This window comes from Miscanthus floridulus, chromosome 1 (assembly GCF_019320115.1).
Source record: "Miscanthus floridulus cultivar M001 chromosome 1, ASM1932011v1, whole genome shotgun sequence".
Lineage (NCBI taxonomy): Eukaryota > Viridiplantae > Streptophyta > Magnoliopsida > Poales > Poaceae > Miscanthus > Miscanthus floridulus.
This window is the reverse complement of record NC_089580.1, coordinates 198,731,622-198,749,835: the sequence shown is the minus strand read 5'-3', so window position 1 is coordinate 198,749,835 and position 18,214 is coordinate 198,731,622. Positions and strand designations below refer to the sequence as shown.

At 47.2% G+C, this 18,214-nt stretch overlaps 1 protein-coding gene and 1 non-coding gene across 2 annotated transcripts; one reads left to right on the top strand and one right to left on the bottom strand.

Annotated features, from left to right (window-relative positions):
• The first annotated feature begins 1,453 nt into the window (after nucleotides 1–1,453).
• Nucleotides 1,454–7,329, top strand: LOC136449821 (uncharacterized). Its single transcript, XM_066450021.1, has 9 exons — nucleotides 1,454–1,897; nucleotides 2,527–2,575; nucleotides 2,669–2,753; nucleotides 2,854–2,899; nucleotides 2,983–3,081; nucleotides 4,576–4,644; nucleotides 5,231–5,543; nucleotides 5,645–5,772; nucleotides 5,975–7,329. The coding sequence occupies exons 1-9, from the start codon at nucleotides 1,613–1,615 to the stop codon at nucleotides 6,818–6,820; spliced, it is 1,920 nt and encodes a 639-aa protein (XP_066306118.1). The 5' UTR covers nucleotides 1,454–1,612; the 3' UTR covers nucleotides 6,821–7,329.
• A 2,186-nt stretch (nucleotides 7,330–9,515) lies between these two features.
• Nucleotides 9,516–9,618, bottom strand: LOC136512546 (U6 spliceosomal RNA). The gene has a single exon (XR_010773124.1). It is a non-coding gene; the product is annotated as a U6 spliceosomal RNA (small nuclear RNA).
• Between the last annotated feature and the right edge of the window lie 8,596 nt (nucleotides 9,619–18,214).

Genomic DNA, 18,214 nt, shown 5'->3' with positions numbered 1-18,214 from the left:
AGTTAGGGGATGTTTGATTACCCCTCCTAAATTTTAGTCGTTGTCCCATCGAATGTTTAGACACATGCATAGAGTATTAAATATAGACTAATTATGAAACTAATTACATGGTTTGCGATTAATTTGCGAGATGAATCTTTTGAGCCTAATTGGTCCATGATTTGATAATGTTTACTACAGTAAAAAAATATGCTAATGATGGATTAATTATGCTTAAAAATTTGTCTCGTGGAGTACTGACGGATTATGTAATTTATTTTTTATTAGTATCCGAACACTCCATGCAACATCCTCCCAACACACCTTCTAAATTTTAGTAGCGGGATCAACACCCCTTACTCTATAACCGAATCGAGTATTGCTCACCCTGTGCAAAGACGTCACTGAGCCTTCGTCCATGAGAAACAGGAGTGGAACCAAAAGCTAGATGATCAGAAGCTAAGGACGTGGACTATATATCCCAATCAATTCAAGAGCTTTATGGTGTATCCATTCCATTGTAGTCCACTATTAGTTGTCTACAATACCATACCATAGGTAGAATGCATCATGCAAGGATATCATTCTAACCATAACCATTAGACCCTTTTTTTCTCAAGTACTAATACAAACGGCAATTGCTCCTACCTACACACATGTAATTCGGTATTAAAAATAAAAAGTAAAAATTATGGACTTCGCCGGAAGGAGGGAGATTGTTTGGATACCCATCTAGACCTTTGAGTCCACTATTTTGAGAAGAGTTTTTTTTTTCTCCTCTGAAACAACTGACCGTTGCTTGCTATCACGGCACTACCTTCAACCCTATTCACGTGTTGGTTTTAGCCAGACTTATTCAATTAATCAATCATATTTTTCTCCTACAACAAATCAGTACCAACCAATTCAAACCAGTCCAGAAACCATCAGCCAACACGCTATATAGGCCCTGTTTGTTTCCGCTTATAAGCGGCTTATCGGTGGAAATAAGCGAGAATCTCGCCAAACGCTTTGCTTATTTCCACCGATTCTCGCTTATGTGGTAAGCCGCTTCAGAGATTTGAACTACAAGAAGCGAGAAAATCTTCGCTTAGATTATAATCCAAACATGTCTGGGAGAAGCGGAAACAAACAGGGCCATAGTCCAAAGATGGCACGAAACGGAACAGTGACTGCGATGTACGTAAAGAGTTGCAGGAAATATAGCGAGACAAAACTCCTCATCGCACTGACAGGTGGGTCACACGGCCTTCTGTTCCAAGAAAAAACAACCACCCACACCACCCTGGGGCACCCACCAATCGGGTCCGGCCACGGCACACACGCGCCCGGTTCCACCCCACCAAACGCGCCCGCGGCCGGCCGATCCGACCTCAAATAACGCACAGATATTTATCCTCTGTCGCTACCGTGTGGGGCCAGATATAGACCGGTCCTACATGTCATAACATAACGGGCCCTGAAAGAGCCGAGCGGCCCGACGCAAACCGAAAGGCCCCAGGAAAAAAAATACCAAACGCACGCAAAGCCACACGCACCCCGACCCGTTCCCAGGCCATCACACCACCACCACCTCCTGCCCCGTCCCCGCCTCGCCGCCGCCGCCGCCGCTGTCGCGGCCTGCCGGCCTCCGATGGCGAAGACCCGCAAGCCTCCTCCCCCGCCGCCGCCCCCTCCTCCTCCGCCGCCCCCCGAAGAAACGCCATCCCCGCAGCGGCGGCGCAAGAAGAAGGGCCGCCCGTCCCTCCTCGACCTCCAGCGCCGCAGCCTCCGCCTGCAGGCCCAAAACCCTAGCCCCGCCCCCTCGCCCACCCGCCGGGACCCCAACCCCTCCGACGACGACGAGGACGGGACCGGGAGCGGGGGGCGGAGGCGGCAGAAGCGCCTCAAGAGCGTCCTCTCCGGCGTCGTCGTCAAGGTCGAGGACCTCTCTATCTCGCGCCAATTTTTCGAAAATTGCGGGCTTTGGGGACCTCCCCGAGGGGGTTTTGGCCGCGGGACACGCGGCGATGCCGAGCTGTAGTGGCTGGATCTGCGGTTCGGGATTTTTATTAGGGGGGTTTTGTGGTACGGCTCGCCTCCGTGGTGGGGAATCTAGCGGGGATCAGTGGAGCTCTGATAGTGGCGTCTGCGTCTGGGGATTTTTAGCTCTGGGAGGGCGGTTGCTTTTTTCGGCGGGTTTGGAATTCTTTTTGGTGCCCTCTTGAGTCCGGCCAGTCTAGGGATCTTGACCCTCCTCGCTCGTCAGCGCTTTAATCCTTTCCTTGGAAGGGAACAGTAAGCGGATCTGACAAGTTTTGACGGATTTTGACCTTTTTCTCCTACTGATGGGTTTGTAAGCACTGTCCGGACGGCGAGCGACAGAAAAAAGGTCACCGTTTTCAGTGCGGACTGCTGCGGAGCTTGCTGCGACACTAATCTCCATGCAATCCCCACTGCATGATGCGATAGCTGGCGCTTATAAGCAGAAAATCTCCATGCAAGAATGTTTTTGTTGTGGTGGATTTCTATTCTGATTGTTATTGTTTCGGTTCTTCGATGCTGCAGGAGGAGCCGGGGGAGGGAAAGAAGGATGCAGCGAAAGCGACGGGGAAAGGTAAGACTTGGAGGGAAGCAACGCATTAGCGTTGAAGTGGTTCAGGGATTTGAATTTTTCGTTTGTTAACGTTGCTTGCGCTCGTGGGAGCAGGGGACGCTGCGTCGGATGGTGGGCCCACGGGGACTCCCCTCCCAGACAAAAAGTTGCTACTCTTCATCCTCGATAGGCTCCAGAAGTGAGTGCCCTGGCCCCATCCTGATGTAATTCTCGTCCAATAACACAGATTGCTTCGGTTACATGTGCTTACTTACTTGTATGCCTTGCACTGCTCTCAGGAAGGATACTTTTGGAGTTTTCTCGGAGCCTGTCGACGCAGAGGAGGTGAGTAATGGAGCTCAAGTGCAGTCGGTGTTTTCAGATGGGAGCTCAGATGCTAAGGCTGTTGTTTTTATGTGTACCTGCAGCTTCCGGATTACTTTGACATCATTGAGCATCCGATGGACTTCTCAACAATCCGTGAGAAGCTGTTGAATGACTCGTATTCTAAGTTGGAACAGTTTGAGGTATGCTGTGTGATGTTTCTTTTGCCAGTTCCTTTATTGTTGTTGGCTGTGTTGGTGTTTCTTTTTTGTGTTGCCCGCTTTCATTTGATCCTTTGGCTTAACTAAAAGTTTTCTACCACCTTCTTTGCTTTCAGGTTTTATTGTCCACTTTACTCATATAACAATGTCCCTATTCCAAGTTAATCCTGTGTATAATGAACTACTGTTTAGATATTGTTCTTGTCTAGCTATCGTAACTCCCATGTGGTGAACTTGATACTGCTTGTTGGTACTGTTAATAGAACGTCCAAGTTTTTGCTTTCTGAGCTTTGATGCACCTGAAAGAAATTCTTGAGCAACCTGAGATGCAATATGTCTCTACAGGGGCGGACCTAGGGAAAAAAATGACCGGAGGCACACTAAATATGATTACCAAGTTAGCCTTATATTTGGTGGGGTGTGAGGGCCTTGTGATTCATTTGTGTGGGGGCACTCATGGTGAAAAATTGTCATGTACCACTACTAGCAATTTTTTAGTGGCGAACTGTGCCCTCACTCAACATCACTTGGGTCTGCCCCTGTATCACTATGTTTACTTCCTATATTCCTTTCTGTTTTTACTGGGGACCAAAGTGGGCTCATACCATATGAGTTAATGTCCTTAATGAAAGGTACCTTTTGGAATGGGATGTAGACTTGTAGAGACTTCCTGGGTTAGTGATTTAATGATTGTCTTGCACCATTGTTGAGAGAAAGAATTCCATTGAACTTCAAGATTTTGACCTATTCCAGATCCAAAATAGTATTCATTTATCAAACTCCAGCTTAAACTGCCCGACGATAATAGTTATTGGTTAATTATTGGCCTGACATACATGGTTGGGAGTACTCAGTGCTCAAGGTTTTGTTTTCTTCCAACATATGCAGATAGGCTGGTTGCTTAGACTGATAGGACTGAAGTTTCACTGGAATAATTTGTCCAAATTATTATGAATAATAACCCCTGAATTGATTACCATGCCTATTCAAACCAGCTCCATTAATAACAAGCATCCCTTATAGAAAAAATAAAAGGTATCAGTAACTGAAGAGCTTTTCTAATCCACAGTGGCACTGTACTTCTTGCATGTTTTGATTTCATATATGTTACTTATATCTGGGCTTAAGTGGATATGGAATTATTTGCTCTTTGTAGCTCCCAGCTTCATCCACTGACATAGGGTTGAACTGAATGCTGTATTGCCTTGTTGAGTTCCATTTTCTTGATGCAGAATATATGAATATAATATAATGCACGTTGTGAGTTTTTTTTGGAATATCAAGTGTGCTGGGTCTTGCATTGTATTTTTAAAATTGATATGTTTAATTTTGTACAGCAACTCTGGGAAGTTTCCTTCAAATACATATTATACCCAAGATTATTTGGGTGCAACCTTTCTAGCAAATCATAGTGGAGTGTTGTGCTTCAGTACTGCGGATCTTCTCTTGATATCTTATGTTTCTCTGCTTTTGCAGGATGATGTGTTTCTACTCACATCAAATGCCATGTCTTACAATTCAGCAGATACAATCTACTTCCGGCAGGTATTTTTTGTACTGATTTGAAGTGCATGTGCTGTTTTTTATTAGATTATATAACCCATCTTGTCAGTCGTTGCATGCACATGTATTATCTGGACCATGTTTGTTTTCTGGTTGCTCTGTTCTTCAGAATTGGTGTTAAACATGAAACTTGTTCTGTCTCTTGTTCAGCTTTGTGGGATATTTTTGCAAAAAAGCACCTTTTAGTTCTTATTATTTCCTTGTTATAATTATCTGTCTGTGAACTTCATATATGTTATAAGTTAAACACAACGTGTTCAACTGATTGCTAGTGCAATTAACTCTTGGATATTGAAGGGCTACCTGATTTATTTGAATGCTAATATCAAATTGAACCTCAATTTGTTTTTTTCCTTAGCATGTCCTTCAATTCCAACAAGATATTATATCATTACAGAAGACATCATATGTTGTTCCTATGCAAATTATAGTACTATACTGAATATATCCGCACATAGTTAGCCCAGATCCTGTTTTCCCTTAACATTTTCTGTACTGTGGACAAGTTGTCAATACTGTCTTCTTACCGTCTGTCCTACTTACATAAAGTATTCAATAATCTCCCTAGGCACGATCTATTGAAGCTCTTGCCAAAAAGGATTTTGAGAACTTGAGGCAACCCAGCGATGAAGAAGAAGAACCCAAGCCACCAGCTCGAAGAGGTAGGCCACCGAAGAATCCCAAGACGGAGGGTGATGTGTCACCAGATCTATCCAATGTGAAAACAAACAAACCTGAAGACAATGTCGATACATTCAGAAAAAGGTCAACTGGAGATAGAACTCGAAATACAAATACCCCGATGAAAGATGCGTCCAGTTTTCACAATATGCTTGGTTCTTTTAGTGCAAAAAGAGCAGATAAAATCGGTGATTATTCAGGTTAGTTCTTACTTCAACTGGTAACTGATCATATGTTCTGCACAAGTGCTAGACTTTTGATTTACAGACGTGACTTCTTTATCTTCTACTTTTTTTTTTAGGTTCATCCAAGTGGGGAAAGAAACCTGTTAGTCTAGATGACGACCGCAGGAGTACATATGATCAGCACTATTCACGTAATAGCTCTCTGTTTGCTGCCCTGGATGATGAGAGGAAACTACTGGTGCCGGTAAGCATACTCCGATCAGATACAGTTTGTTGTCAAGAATTCACAAATTTTGAATTTTGGATGACTTGTAAAACCTGCCAACTTAACTATAGTTGATCATTGCAACTACTGTCTTAAATGAAATTGTTTCAATCTATCCTTACTGGAACTTGCTGTGCTAATATTTCTTGTCCTTTTTGTTTCTTCTTGTTGTCTGAACCAGGTAGGGGTTCAGCAGCAACATGCATATGCTAGGAGCTTGGCACGATTTGCATCAAAATTGGGCCCAGTTGGCTGGGATGTGGCAGCAAATCGTATCAGAAGGGCACTCCCCCCTGGGACAAGTTTTGGCCCAGGATGGGTTGTAGATGGTGAACCACCTCAAAACTCTCAGTGGGCTCCTGTCGCATCCACCAATCCCTCTGAGTGCAATGCTCCACCCAATATGCCATCTAAGAATGATGTACTACATCACAAGTCTGGACCGTCTTCAAATGGGGATGTTACTGGTGAGGAGCATTTACCTAGAACTCAAACAGTGGCTTCTACATCAGCAAGCTTTGATAAGGGTTCTGAAATTCCCAGTAAAGTAACCAAGCATGAGAATGGAGTCAACAAGTCATGTGGTGGTATGGACAATACGGGATCAGCAGCGCCTCCAATGCAGCAACACAGCCACAGCCGAGAAATCCACTCTAACATCAATGGCTTTACTGCTATGTCAAACGCCATGAGTCAGTATGCCGGGCAAGGGTTATTTGGATCAGGCATTCCTATGACACATGCTCAAGTGCTTGGGATGTTTTCTGGAATGAATGGGAAAGTCAATGGCTATATCCATAGGCACCCAGTAACTGCTGATAGTCTTAAAACAGCAGCACAGAATGGAGATGTTGGAAAGGCAACTGTCAACCCTGTGCAAGGTGCAGGTCATGATCCAAAGATGGCTAATGACAATAATTCTGCTCACCCAGTCCCAGGCTTAAATTCCGGTGTCCAGTCATCAGGTTCCCCACCTAGGGGAAAGCTGGCAAATCCAAAACACCCTGATCTGGCTTTGCAGCTATGAGTGCAGCAGTAGGCGTTGACATAGTTTGCCTTAGTACTGTGATCTGTGACAAGAGGCATGAGTTCAACACTGCTTCCCCGGGCCTAATTCTCAAGCTTCTGGTACGCTGACAGACATTTGTAGCTCACCTCAAGCGGAGCACGGGATCCACTGAAGAGGTAACAAATCATTGGTTTGTCGTCAGAGAAGAATAACACAAAGCGGCGGCAGCGGCGGTTGCAGGAGGGAGGCGAAACATCACCTAGGTCCTCCATTTAATCATTTGACCCCCAGTGAGTTGTTGTAAAAGGGTAGGGTAGCTCTGTACAGGTTCTAATCTTATTGGAGATGATAATGTTTCGGATGAGGCGGTGCCTGTTGTCCAATTTGTAACATTATAGTAGAGGTCGGGAAGTATACAGGCGAAAAGGCAGTGAATAATTGTGCCTTTTTTTGCCCCCCTGAGAGGACGCACTCCGTTTCGAAATGTACAAGTGGCCGATTGGCGATAAGGGTTTCCGGTTGAGCAACCTCGGTCAAAGTTTGCTTGAGCATTCGTTTGTGTTGCTGTTGTTTTGATTTCTTCAGCGTTTTGGGCTCACTCTGGTCTCTGGATACGCTTTATGGCTTGTTGCCATCTGTAGGTCATGTGATGTGCGCAGTATCAGTGGCTGCGATGAAGCATGTCACAGTACAAGCCGCAGCCAAACGAACAGTGTACTGGTTCGCGGGCTAACCCGCTTGCATGAAGCATGTCACAGTAGATATCTATTCCAGACCAAGCTCTATGTCACAGTAGATATCTATTCCAGACCAAGCTCGCTCTTTGTTTTTCTACTTGAACCACATCCAATATAATCTTGAAGCCCTTGCAAAACGTTCGAAACATATATAAGATGTCCAAATCACCTCTTCCTATCCCTTGGGCTTGCAGGTCACCGGACATTTGATTAGGCAATGCCCACCACTAACCTTGTCAGGGTCCTCACCTTTCTAGAGGAATGCTGCGAATGCATGCACATCTGATCGATCCCATATCACAAGGGATCTTAAAAATTCAGCTCATTACACTTTTCTGATGTTGTGATCGATCCCATATCACAAGGGATCTTAAAAATTCAGCTCATTACACTTTTCTGATGTTGTGTACATAAAATTTGTTCATAGGAATAGCTTTGAGCCATACGAAACTGATGAGTATACACTTATACGCTTTAACTTATTGGTCTGGCTTATCAGCTTTGGAACAATGTTTTTCTCTCATAATAAATCAGCTTCAGCTAGCTTATCAGCCGCAGGAACCTTCAACCGAACAGCCCGACATGACATAAGTATCATCCCGAGGAATACCGAGCTGCTGTGACTGTGACAAGCTACTTAAAAGAAAAAACCCTCAGTGCTCTACATGAGCAGAAGGCAACTTAATGCACATGATTTGGGCACAAGTGAGCTCTGTTGCAACCTCTGTTGGTAGACAGAGACGAACACCGGCGATCCAACCGACCAGTTTTTTTTCTACCGAGCTCCATGGAGTACAATGAAAGCAGTGAAGGACTGCAACCGAAGCTGTTTAACGTCCCCAAAGAATGTAGATGGTTGGGTCCTCAAGCCTTATGCGTCGATGAATGGGAAGCACGGCACATCCATACCGTTGCGCATCGGCATGATAGCTTCAATCCGATGAAATGTGTACGGCGTTCGAGATTGTGAAATTTTTTACTGGAATCATGTAACACGTTGATGATATAGGTGACTTGTGTATGCTACGAGAGGATGTTAGTTGTTTGGTGGAAGCTGGTGAACTTGAGAGTCGGCATAGCTACCATACATCGAAGAAAAGGCGAAGCTTGATTTTGTAATTTACCAATGACGCCGTGTATTTTTACTGAAGGGAAATTGCGCACGTTTATATATGATCTGGCGTTTTTTTACCTTTGCCGGTAAATGAAACAGCCTTGGCTTGGTAAACCAAAAAGAGAAAAAAGGTAACCTAGTTATCAGTAAGTCTCGTTAGTTGAGTGAATTGAATACAAGATTTTGAGCAGAACCATGTAAATAAAACTAAGTTTTGAGGGAATTTTGAGAAGAATGTTAATTTTGAAAAAACTCTTGCCAGATTCATGTAGTGAAAAGTTCAACGTGTATTTGTTCATGAAAAAACGTAGCATACTTTGAGTAAGGCGTGTCCAAATCAAAGGATTCAATGCTTTAATGGAGATTTTTTTTGACCGATTGAAGAACTATTGCAAGGACCACGAGAGAATCAGCCAGGTTGCATTTTTTTCTGATTATATTACTCCTAATACATATTCAAAAGGATGTCATCCCGATTTTAAAAAAGATAAAGTAGGGTTAGAAAACCATAGGGTCTACAGCTATATGGAAACACAAGGTAAACGGAAAGGTTAAGGGGGCATATGTGCAAAGAAAAATCATGCACTCAAGGACCGGGGGGGGGGGGGGGGGGGGGGGGTTTGAATGTACTGAATAGCTGCCAAAAAAAGAGGGATTGAGAGCATATCTGCAAGATAAAACAGCGACAAGGGAGTGGTATGTAAATGCGCAAAAAGGTTTTGGACCTTAATGTAGGACATCAGAAGTCAGGAGGACCTAAAAACAATGTTTCAGGGGCATATGCGAAAGGGAGAATACGCAGCCAGGGGTATACCTGTAAGTCAATTTCAAAGCGGTCAGGGACCAACGTGTAAAATCTAAAAAAAATTTAGACCATTTCTCGATTTGTGCGTGTCATCCTTGCGCAGGGGCCATGCTAATCTTCTCTGTATCGTTCCAATTTTATCGGATGTCTCCGAAAAGACGTAACAGTGGCCGCAGCTGAGCTTATAAGCTGATGTTTGCACTGTTCGCTGGCCGGTCTGGTACTAAATTATCAGTTCGTCGCTCGTTCCCTTCCTTCCCCGCAGCCGCAAGCCGCAACGACGACGCCACGCCCGTGTGGGCTGGCTGGATCCTTTGGCGCGGCCCAGCTATCATGCGAACACAGCAGAGCGGGCTTCGTGTTTTCACGTTGGGAAGAAGATCGCAAGCCCATTTTGTGATGTGCACATCTTCGCTTTAGAAAATTACATTTATATTTGCTAAAAAAAAGAAAGTTACATTTATACATTAATTAACTCAATAGGAAAAACAGATTCACTTAGAAAAATAACAGGTATATATACATTCATTATCATAAAAATAGTGATAAATTCGTATTTTAGATATAAAATAAAAATCAACAAGTATGGTAATCACCTTCCTCTGTTCCTCTCTAGAAACGTGTATACCTTTCTTTGGCAATAATAATAATAATAGTGCGGCTCTCGCGAGCCATGCATGCTCCATGAGGAGTACTCCATGTATGCGTTTGTCAGGGCGCAAGCCCAACTGCCCTAGATTTTTTACGACGGTCGCAGTTGGTTTAGCCCTTGATTTTTTTTTATGCTGATGATGCCTGTCGGTGGTCCTATTCTCTTAATCTTATATATGACCTTTTGGCTGTTACAATGAAAATTAAAAAAATGTACCAAAAATGTAAATCCAATTCACCATTCACCAAGATGGAGAGTCCAACTGTGCAAGACCATTTGGCGGCTGCTGAGTTGCATTGCAGCAGGCTGCAGGACAGCAGGAGCAAAGTACTAATAGTAATTTTCACCAGGCAGATTAAAAAAAAATCACCAGGCAGCAGCACACACGTCTCATGAACCATGCAGCAGGCCGACACCCGCGTGTGGCCAATGATGCGCGGCACGGGGCCGTGACGGCACGTGAGGGCGCGACGCCGAGCGTGACCGCGATTCCGCGAAGGACCCCTCAAGCCCTGAACGCCATCGCGCTGGCCGATCGACATGCATCTCGGCGGCACGGCACGGCACAGGCACAGGCACAGGCACAGGCAGCGCCCTCCCATGCCACTGCCATTACTCATCGTGGCCGTGGATCGGATGGAGCGGAGCGGGGGCACGCACACGACGACCGTTCCGTCCCGGCCGGCCCATTACTCCCCCACAGTGACGCCCCGCCCGTTCCGTACCTCTGCGCTGCTGCGCTGCAGTCGCCTCCAGCTCGCTCCAGTGTACTAGTGCAACGCACAGCCGTTCAAATCGAGATCTGCTACGCACGCATTCACCGTGAGAAAACGCTGTCACGTACGTACCCGTATCACAGAAAGCTCTACAAAGCTGAGGGCCCGGTGTGTGTGTATACTGAAACTATACTGCTTCGGCCCGTGTCTGACCCTGCTGTCAAAGCAAAAGTGTGGCCGTGTAATTACTAGCTGCATTGGACTGACTGACTGACTGACTGATGCCGGTTTAATTTGCGTATGTAGGCAATCACCGCGGAAAATCCGGCCTCGTAATGTCGTCGTCGTGACTGATTGGGATGAGGATGGTGGCTTGCGACCAAAGCAAGGCCGCCTGCTGGCTGATGAGTTTGAGCAATCAGCACTGGAGTGGAGTGGTCCGCACTTCACAGGATCACAGGGGATTATTGGAACGAAGCAACATCCTGTCTGGGTTTAGGTGGACAGGATTACTACTACTAATTAAGCTACTCGTAGTAGCTAGCTATTATTTTTTTTGACAACAGTAGTTGTCGGTGTTTCGAGTTTCCGACTAATAAATTTCGTGTCTGGCTCGGATGGTGTGCTTAGAGGACACGAGGATTATACTGGTTCGGGCAGAAAGTCCCTACGTCCAGTTCGTCGCTGCTGCTCGTGTTACTAGCACTGAAAGTTTGTAGTAGATGTTACAAATGAGCGAGAGAGGGACAAGTCACAAGTCTTTGATGTGCGTGTGCTCCTAAGGCGTGTTAGGATGTGTGTTTTAATGTCTACAGCCGTGTAGAGTGGTGAACCGTCGTCCTCCCTCCTGGGGCGTCCTGCTTCCCCTTTTATAGACGAAGGGGAAGATCAGGTTACACAGAGAGAAAGAGGGAGAAGAGCCAAGGAGAGGAAGGCTTCCAGGACCGTCGGGCCATTCTTCTCCTTTATGCGGGTCCCCGCCGACACTGCAGATGGTGACAGGGACGTCTCCATGTTGGGCGCCTGTTCGCCGCTGATGCCACGCCCCGGTGTTGTTAGCGGGTCGTGACGTCCCATTCCGTCCCGGCGGGCGATGTGGCGAACCAGCGTGCTGGTCAGCAACCGTACATGGAGTAGGCAGCATAGTGACCACATGTCCGTCACCGTTGGTGATGTGAGTATGTAGGGTCGAGATGGCGACTAGAGGGGGGGTGAATAGTCGTTACTAAAGTTTAATCGTGTCGGCTAACCGAAAGAAGTACAGAATTAAAATTATCGGTCTAGCTATGACTACACCCCTATATCTATGTTCTCTAGCAACTTGTAAAGATCTTAGTTAAGCAACAAAGGTGTTGGGCTAGCTAGAGCTCACCTAACCAATTGTAGGAGCAAGGTCACACAAACCTATGCCACTAGTACTTCAAGCAATGAGGGAGCTCCTACACATGCTAGTAAGCAAAAGCACAAAGCCAACTAAGCTCACTAGCAATGCTCAATAACAAGGCAACCAATGCCAAATTAGAGAGCGCAAATACTTAGCTACACAAACTAAAAAAAGTAACTAACAAGGTTACATAAACCAAATTAGTCACGTAAGAGAGCTACTTCTATACTACACAAGCAAGAAGATAACTAGTGAGCTACACAAGCTTAACTAAATACAAGAGCAACTACACAAGCACAATGTATATGAAAGTAATTACAAGCTTGTGTAACGAGGATGCAAACCAACGGGGAGAACAAGGTTGACACGATGATTTTTCTCCCGAGGTTCACGTGCTTGCCAACACGCTAGTCCCCGTTGTGTCGACCGCTCACTTGGTGGCTCGGCGGCTAATTGGCATCACCCGCCAAGCCCGCACGTCGGGCACCGCAAGAACATACCCCGAAAGTGAGGGTAGCTCAATGGCACGCTTTACTAGAGTTGCTCTTTGCGGCTCCTGCGGGGTGAGCACAATGCCCCTCACAAAGCTCTTCTCCGGAGCACCGTACAAGCTTCTTGCGGGCTTCGACGGAGACCACCACCAAGCCATCTAGGAGGTGGCAACCTCCAAGAGTAACAAGCACCACCGGCTTGCAACTCGATCACCTAGTGCTACTCGATACAACCTCAAGATACAATCGCACTAGAATCGCTCTCTCACAAAATCAGATGATCACTATTAAGCATATGTGAGATGGAGGGCTTCCAAGCACTATTACACAAGCCACCAAGGCTTTAGTGTGCTCAGCTACCAGCCCAAGGCCGAGACCCCTTCTATTTATAGCCCCATGGGCTAAACTAGCCGTTACCCCTTCACTGGGCAAAATTCGGGACGACCGGACGCTCCGGTCGTATTGACCGGACGCAGGACCTCAGCGTCCGGTCAATGGATGCTCGTCATATGTCGCTTCCATTCAACCTCAGTCACTTGATCTCAACGGTCAAGTGATGACCGGACGTAGCTGCTCAAACTGACTGGACGCAGAACCCCAGCGTTCGGTCATTTCCAGTAAGGTACCAGTCGTGACCGGACGCGTCCGGTCCTTCTCCAACTTTTTTGTGTCGCCTACATCACCGTACGTCAGCCTAACCGGACGCACCCTGCTAGCGTCTGGTCACTTCTAGCGCCAGCGTTCGGTCGAAGACCGACGCCTGCATGCTCTCGGCCGCCACTAACCGGACGCAGGACCCTAGCGTCCGGTCACCACGTGACCAACGTCTGGTCCACTCTGTGAGACCCTATCTTCTCTGAATAGGGCACTGGTGGCACCGTCAGACTGTCCACACTCTATGGACAGACACTCCACCGGTGGAGTTTTGAACCCTTGCCTCCGTTCCTTCACCACGTTGATCCACATCAACTCCAACTTCTTCTCCTTTGTAAATGTGCCAGCACCACCAAGTGTACACCACCATGTGTATGTGTGTTAGCATTTTCACAATTATTTTCCAAAGGATTAGCCACTCAACTTGCCACGCCTCTCAATCCTAGCGACGATGCAAAGTTAGATTATTCGAGTGGCACTTAGATGACCGATATGCAAACAAGTTTGCCCCTCTTGATAGTACGGCCATCTATCCTAAACCCGGTCGTCAACTTCTCTACACACCTATGACTGGTGAAATGAAATGCCCTAGGTTATACCTTTGCCTTGCGCATTCCATTCCATCTCCTCCAATGTTGATGCAATACATGCACCAACATGATCAACAATGATATGATCCACTTCATATCATCACGTGATCATATTGGTTCATCGATCTTGACCTCACTTGCTTTTCACCGTTGCCTTCGTCCATCGATGCCAAGTCTTGCTCAAACTTTACCGCCACATGATCCATCGCTCCAAAGCCTCCGACTTACCCTTCACGCTTGCAACCGATCCATCAAGCCAAGTCTTGTCTTGATCTTCCCCACCTTGATCACATGACTCAATGTCATGTCTCATGTGCAATGAGCTCCTTCATCATCACATGTGTAAGCTTTGCAACATCTCTAAGCTATTTTCACCTTCATGGCATATGTTGCTCACATATATGTACCTATGGACTAATCACCTGTGTATCTCACATAAACACAATTAGTCCACCTAGGTTGTCACTCAATTATCAAAACCACACAAGGACCTTTCAGAGTACCCTGGAGTGATATGTCGCGGGTATGGGTCATGTTGAGATGTTCTCGCTCCCTGCACGATGCCAGAAGTTTGACCTTGAGTTGTATTTTCTAGCCCATAGTGGTTGACGGCGGTATGGGCTTCCGTCAGGAGCCACGCCTGAGGGGTCGAGCAAGACGGAGCCCCCAACCCAGAGGTCAGGCGAGATGGAGCCCACGATCTGAGGATCGGCTGGAGCTATAGTCGCGCTCTGAACTGCTTGGATGAATCAATGTTGATGACCATTAGCTTCTCCTCTTTGGGTACTCTAGTATTGGTCCCCGACAGTAGCCCCTGAGCCTGCGGAGGAGTAGAATACTCCTTCGGAGGCTTTTTCGAATGAGAGAACTCTGAGGGCCTTGGCCTTCTTTTGTCGCCCACGGCGTGTCCTAGGGACAGCGATTCTCTTTCATCGTGATCGGACCCCTCGAGGGTATAGCCGTGAGATTTGGTGGGTTGGAAAAGGTCTTTCCTGATTCTGACCCCTACAGGGGTCTATCGTTCTGTGACCGCGCATTCGGTCTCCTTGCGAGTCCAACTTTCCTTGAGCCCCCGCCTATAGCAGGGGTCCGGTCAAGGGTCGACTCGTCTTTGTGATCATCTTCCCTCAAGCATTTTTTCTGATAAAAACGGATGGGCTGAGCCGTGCCATGATTTTCCTCTATAGATGAATCATGGTGCTTGGTGAGCTATTAATGGGCTAGTCCGAGTGGGGCCCCGACATCCTATTTGCGGGGTCCAGCTTGGGTCAGCTGGTGACTGACTCCAAATTCTCAACGGTCAATCCATATAGTTCTTATATCCGTTCGACCGGTCCCGAGGGCTCTCTGTCTTTCTTTGAGAAAAAACCATAGATCGTATCCGATAGAGACTTGAACGTGGGCCAGGATGCCCGCGGCGCTCGTGCGCCCGGGTACTAGCCGCTAGCGGGCCCATCCCTTTCCACCCCTCACTCTAAAGATGCCTGGAGCGGTTGTCGAACCTGTCAGTGGGCCAACCTTCAAACTTCTAGGCCTAGACGGGCCGTATGATAGTTTTTAGCTCCGTATCCCTCTTACCTATAACGGGTCGTGGCCCATTTGGGGAGGCGAAATGTCCGACGTGTTTTTCGAGGGGATGACCATAGGTTGCGTGCGTATGCCCCCACGACGAGATGTGCTGACAAGTCGTGGTAGGCGCGGAGATCTAGGCGGGCGGTTGGTTTTGTAATAAGCGGACAAGTTTCATCCCTTTTGTTTCGTTTGAACAAGCTCGTTCTTTCATTTCGGTTTGAACAAATTTGTTTTTTCTCCCCTTTTATGTGTAAAAAGGGGTAAAGCGCTCTGACCCTTCCTATTGTTAAGATTGTAGAGCTCGAGGTGCGGGCGAGAAACTCTGATCACGATGGTAAGCAAGAGTGTCTTAGCCATTGGGGCATAGATTTCTTGCAATCCGACCAGCCTTACTCAGTCGTTCATTTCCACAAACCTTGCCTCTAGGTTTTTAACATGAGAAAGGGGTCCGGCACGACGACTGTTTCAGAAAAGGTATATATATACCCTTATCATCCCCTGAGTGAGACCCGACCCTTTGCCGTTGTTGGGTCAGGTTTCACTAAAGATCGAGAAGACGATAGCAAAACTGGTAGGAGAAATCATTTTTTATTTTGGAAATGTTATTCTTAGTTTTTGTTCATACCCCCTCCCTAGGATCTAAGCCATCGTTCTGCGACCGCACATTCGGTCTCCTTACAAGTCCAACTTTCCTCGAGCCCCCGCGTGTACTAGGGGTCTGGTCGAGGGTCGGCTTATCTTTGTGATCTCACCCCATCCGTGGTTTCCACAACTAGAGGGGTTGAGCTAACATCACTTGCCTCGATGGTCGAGTGTCGCGCTCGATGAGCTCGCTAACGGGCATATCCGAGTGGAATCCGGGTTTGTTGTTCGTAACGGGGCCGACATAGTCCTCATGTGGCATTCCACTGCTCCTTAACCTGTCTCCCGGTAGATGCCCGAGTCATTCTAGAGACTGACTCAGGTGGCCCGCTGGCCTCCCCTCGATGGAGGTTCTATGGGTATGGCTCAAGGTTAGGATCGAATGAGAAGGTCGAGATGACCCTGCTCGCTTTTGAGCGGGTCGGGCAAGGGCCACTGGGGCTCATCTGTGTTTTCTCCCCTGGCTCTATTCGACACGAGGCAGCCTCGAGCCCTTCGTGGGCCAGCCTTCGAACCTCGGTCGGTCACCGCTCATATCGAATGAGATGACTACCGCTTTGTGACGCTACGCGAAGCAATGTGATGCAATAATTGCATATGCGATGCTTGGATGTATGAGAATAGATGAATGAATGATGATGCACTAGAAAAATAAAGTGGAGGTTGGTAAAGTTACCTCGATGGCCCGAGTGACGGGTTCGGGGAGCTCTTGTCGGATATGTTCGAGTGGAATCCGGGTTCGTTATTCATGACAGAGTCGACGTAACCCGCATGAGGCATCCCGCTGCTCCTTACCCATCTCTCGGCAGTGGCTCGAGCCATCAAATTAACTTGGGTGACCCGCTGGCACATGACTTACCTCGATGGCTTGAGTGACGGGTTCGGGGAGCTCTTACCAATATGTCTGAGTGGAATCCGGGTCCGTCGTTCGTGATGGAGTCGGCATAACCCGCATAGGGCATCCTACTGCTCCTTACCCATCTCTCGACAGCGGGCCGAGCCGTTTGATCGACTTGGGTGACCCGCTGACATAGGACTTACCTGCGGAGATAGAGGATGAGATCATCCCGCCTAGGAAATTAGTTAGGCTGATAAGCCAGGCGGCAAACTTGTAATAAATGGACAAGCTCTTAAATTTTGTTATGGCCAAATAGATTTTTAGCCCTTCTCCCCTTTTTGTATAAAAAGGTTAATGCATTCTGACCCTTTCTGTCGTTAAGGCTGTAAAGCTCGGGGTGCGGGCGAACAAACTCTGATCACACTGGTGAGCAAAAACCTCGTAGCCGTTGGGGCGTAGGTTTCTTGCAGTCCGACTAGTTTTACTCAATGTTTGTTTCCGCAAACCCTTGCTTCTAGGTCTCAACGTGAGAGAGGGTCGGGCACATAGAATGTTTGCCAGGTGGATATACTCTTAAACGCGTACCGACCCTTTCCGTAGTTAAGGCTAAAAAGCTCGTGGTGCGAAAAAACTCTGATCACGCTAGTGAGCAAAAATGTTGTAGATGCTCGGGTGTAGGTTTCTTGTAGTCCAACTAGTTTTACTCAGCGTTTGCTTCCGTGACCCTCACTTCTAGGTCTTAACGTGAGAAAGGGTTGGGCGTAGAGAATATCTACCAAATAGATATGCTCTTATCAGCCCCCGAGTGAGGCCCGACCCCTTGGCGTTGCTGGGGTTGGGTGTCACTAAAGATCGAGGAGTTGATAGCGAAACTGATAAGAGAAAGTGTGTGTAAATTAAGGGTAAAACGACGTAGATGTTCGATGTTTCAGGCGTTGACGAAGACTTCACCGTCGATGGTCTTGAGCTTGTAGGTGCCTGGTCGGAGCACCTCTACGATGATGTACGGTCCCTCCCATGGTAGAGAGAGCTTGTGAGGGTTCTTGTTGCTCTAGACGAGGCGGAGCACTAGATCCCCGACGTTGAAGGCTCGACCCCGTACTCGATGGCTGTGGTATCAGCGCAACACTTGCTGGTACTTAGCCAAGCGGAGGAGGGTGACATCACGCACTTCATTGAGCTAGTCCATGGCATCCTCGAGGGACACCTCGGCTCCC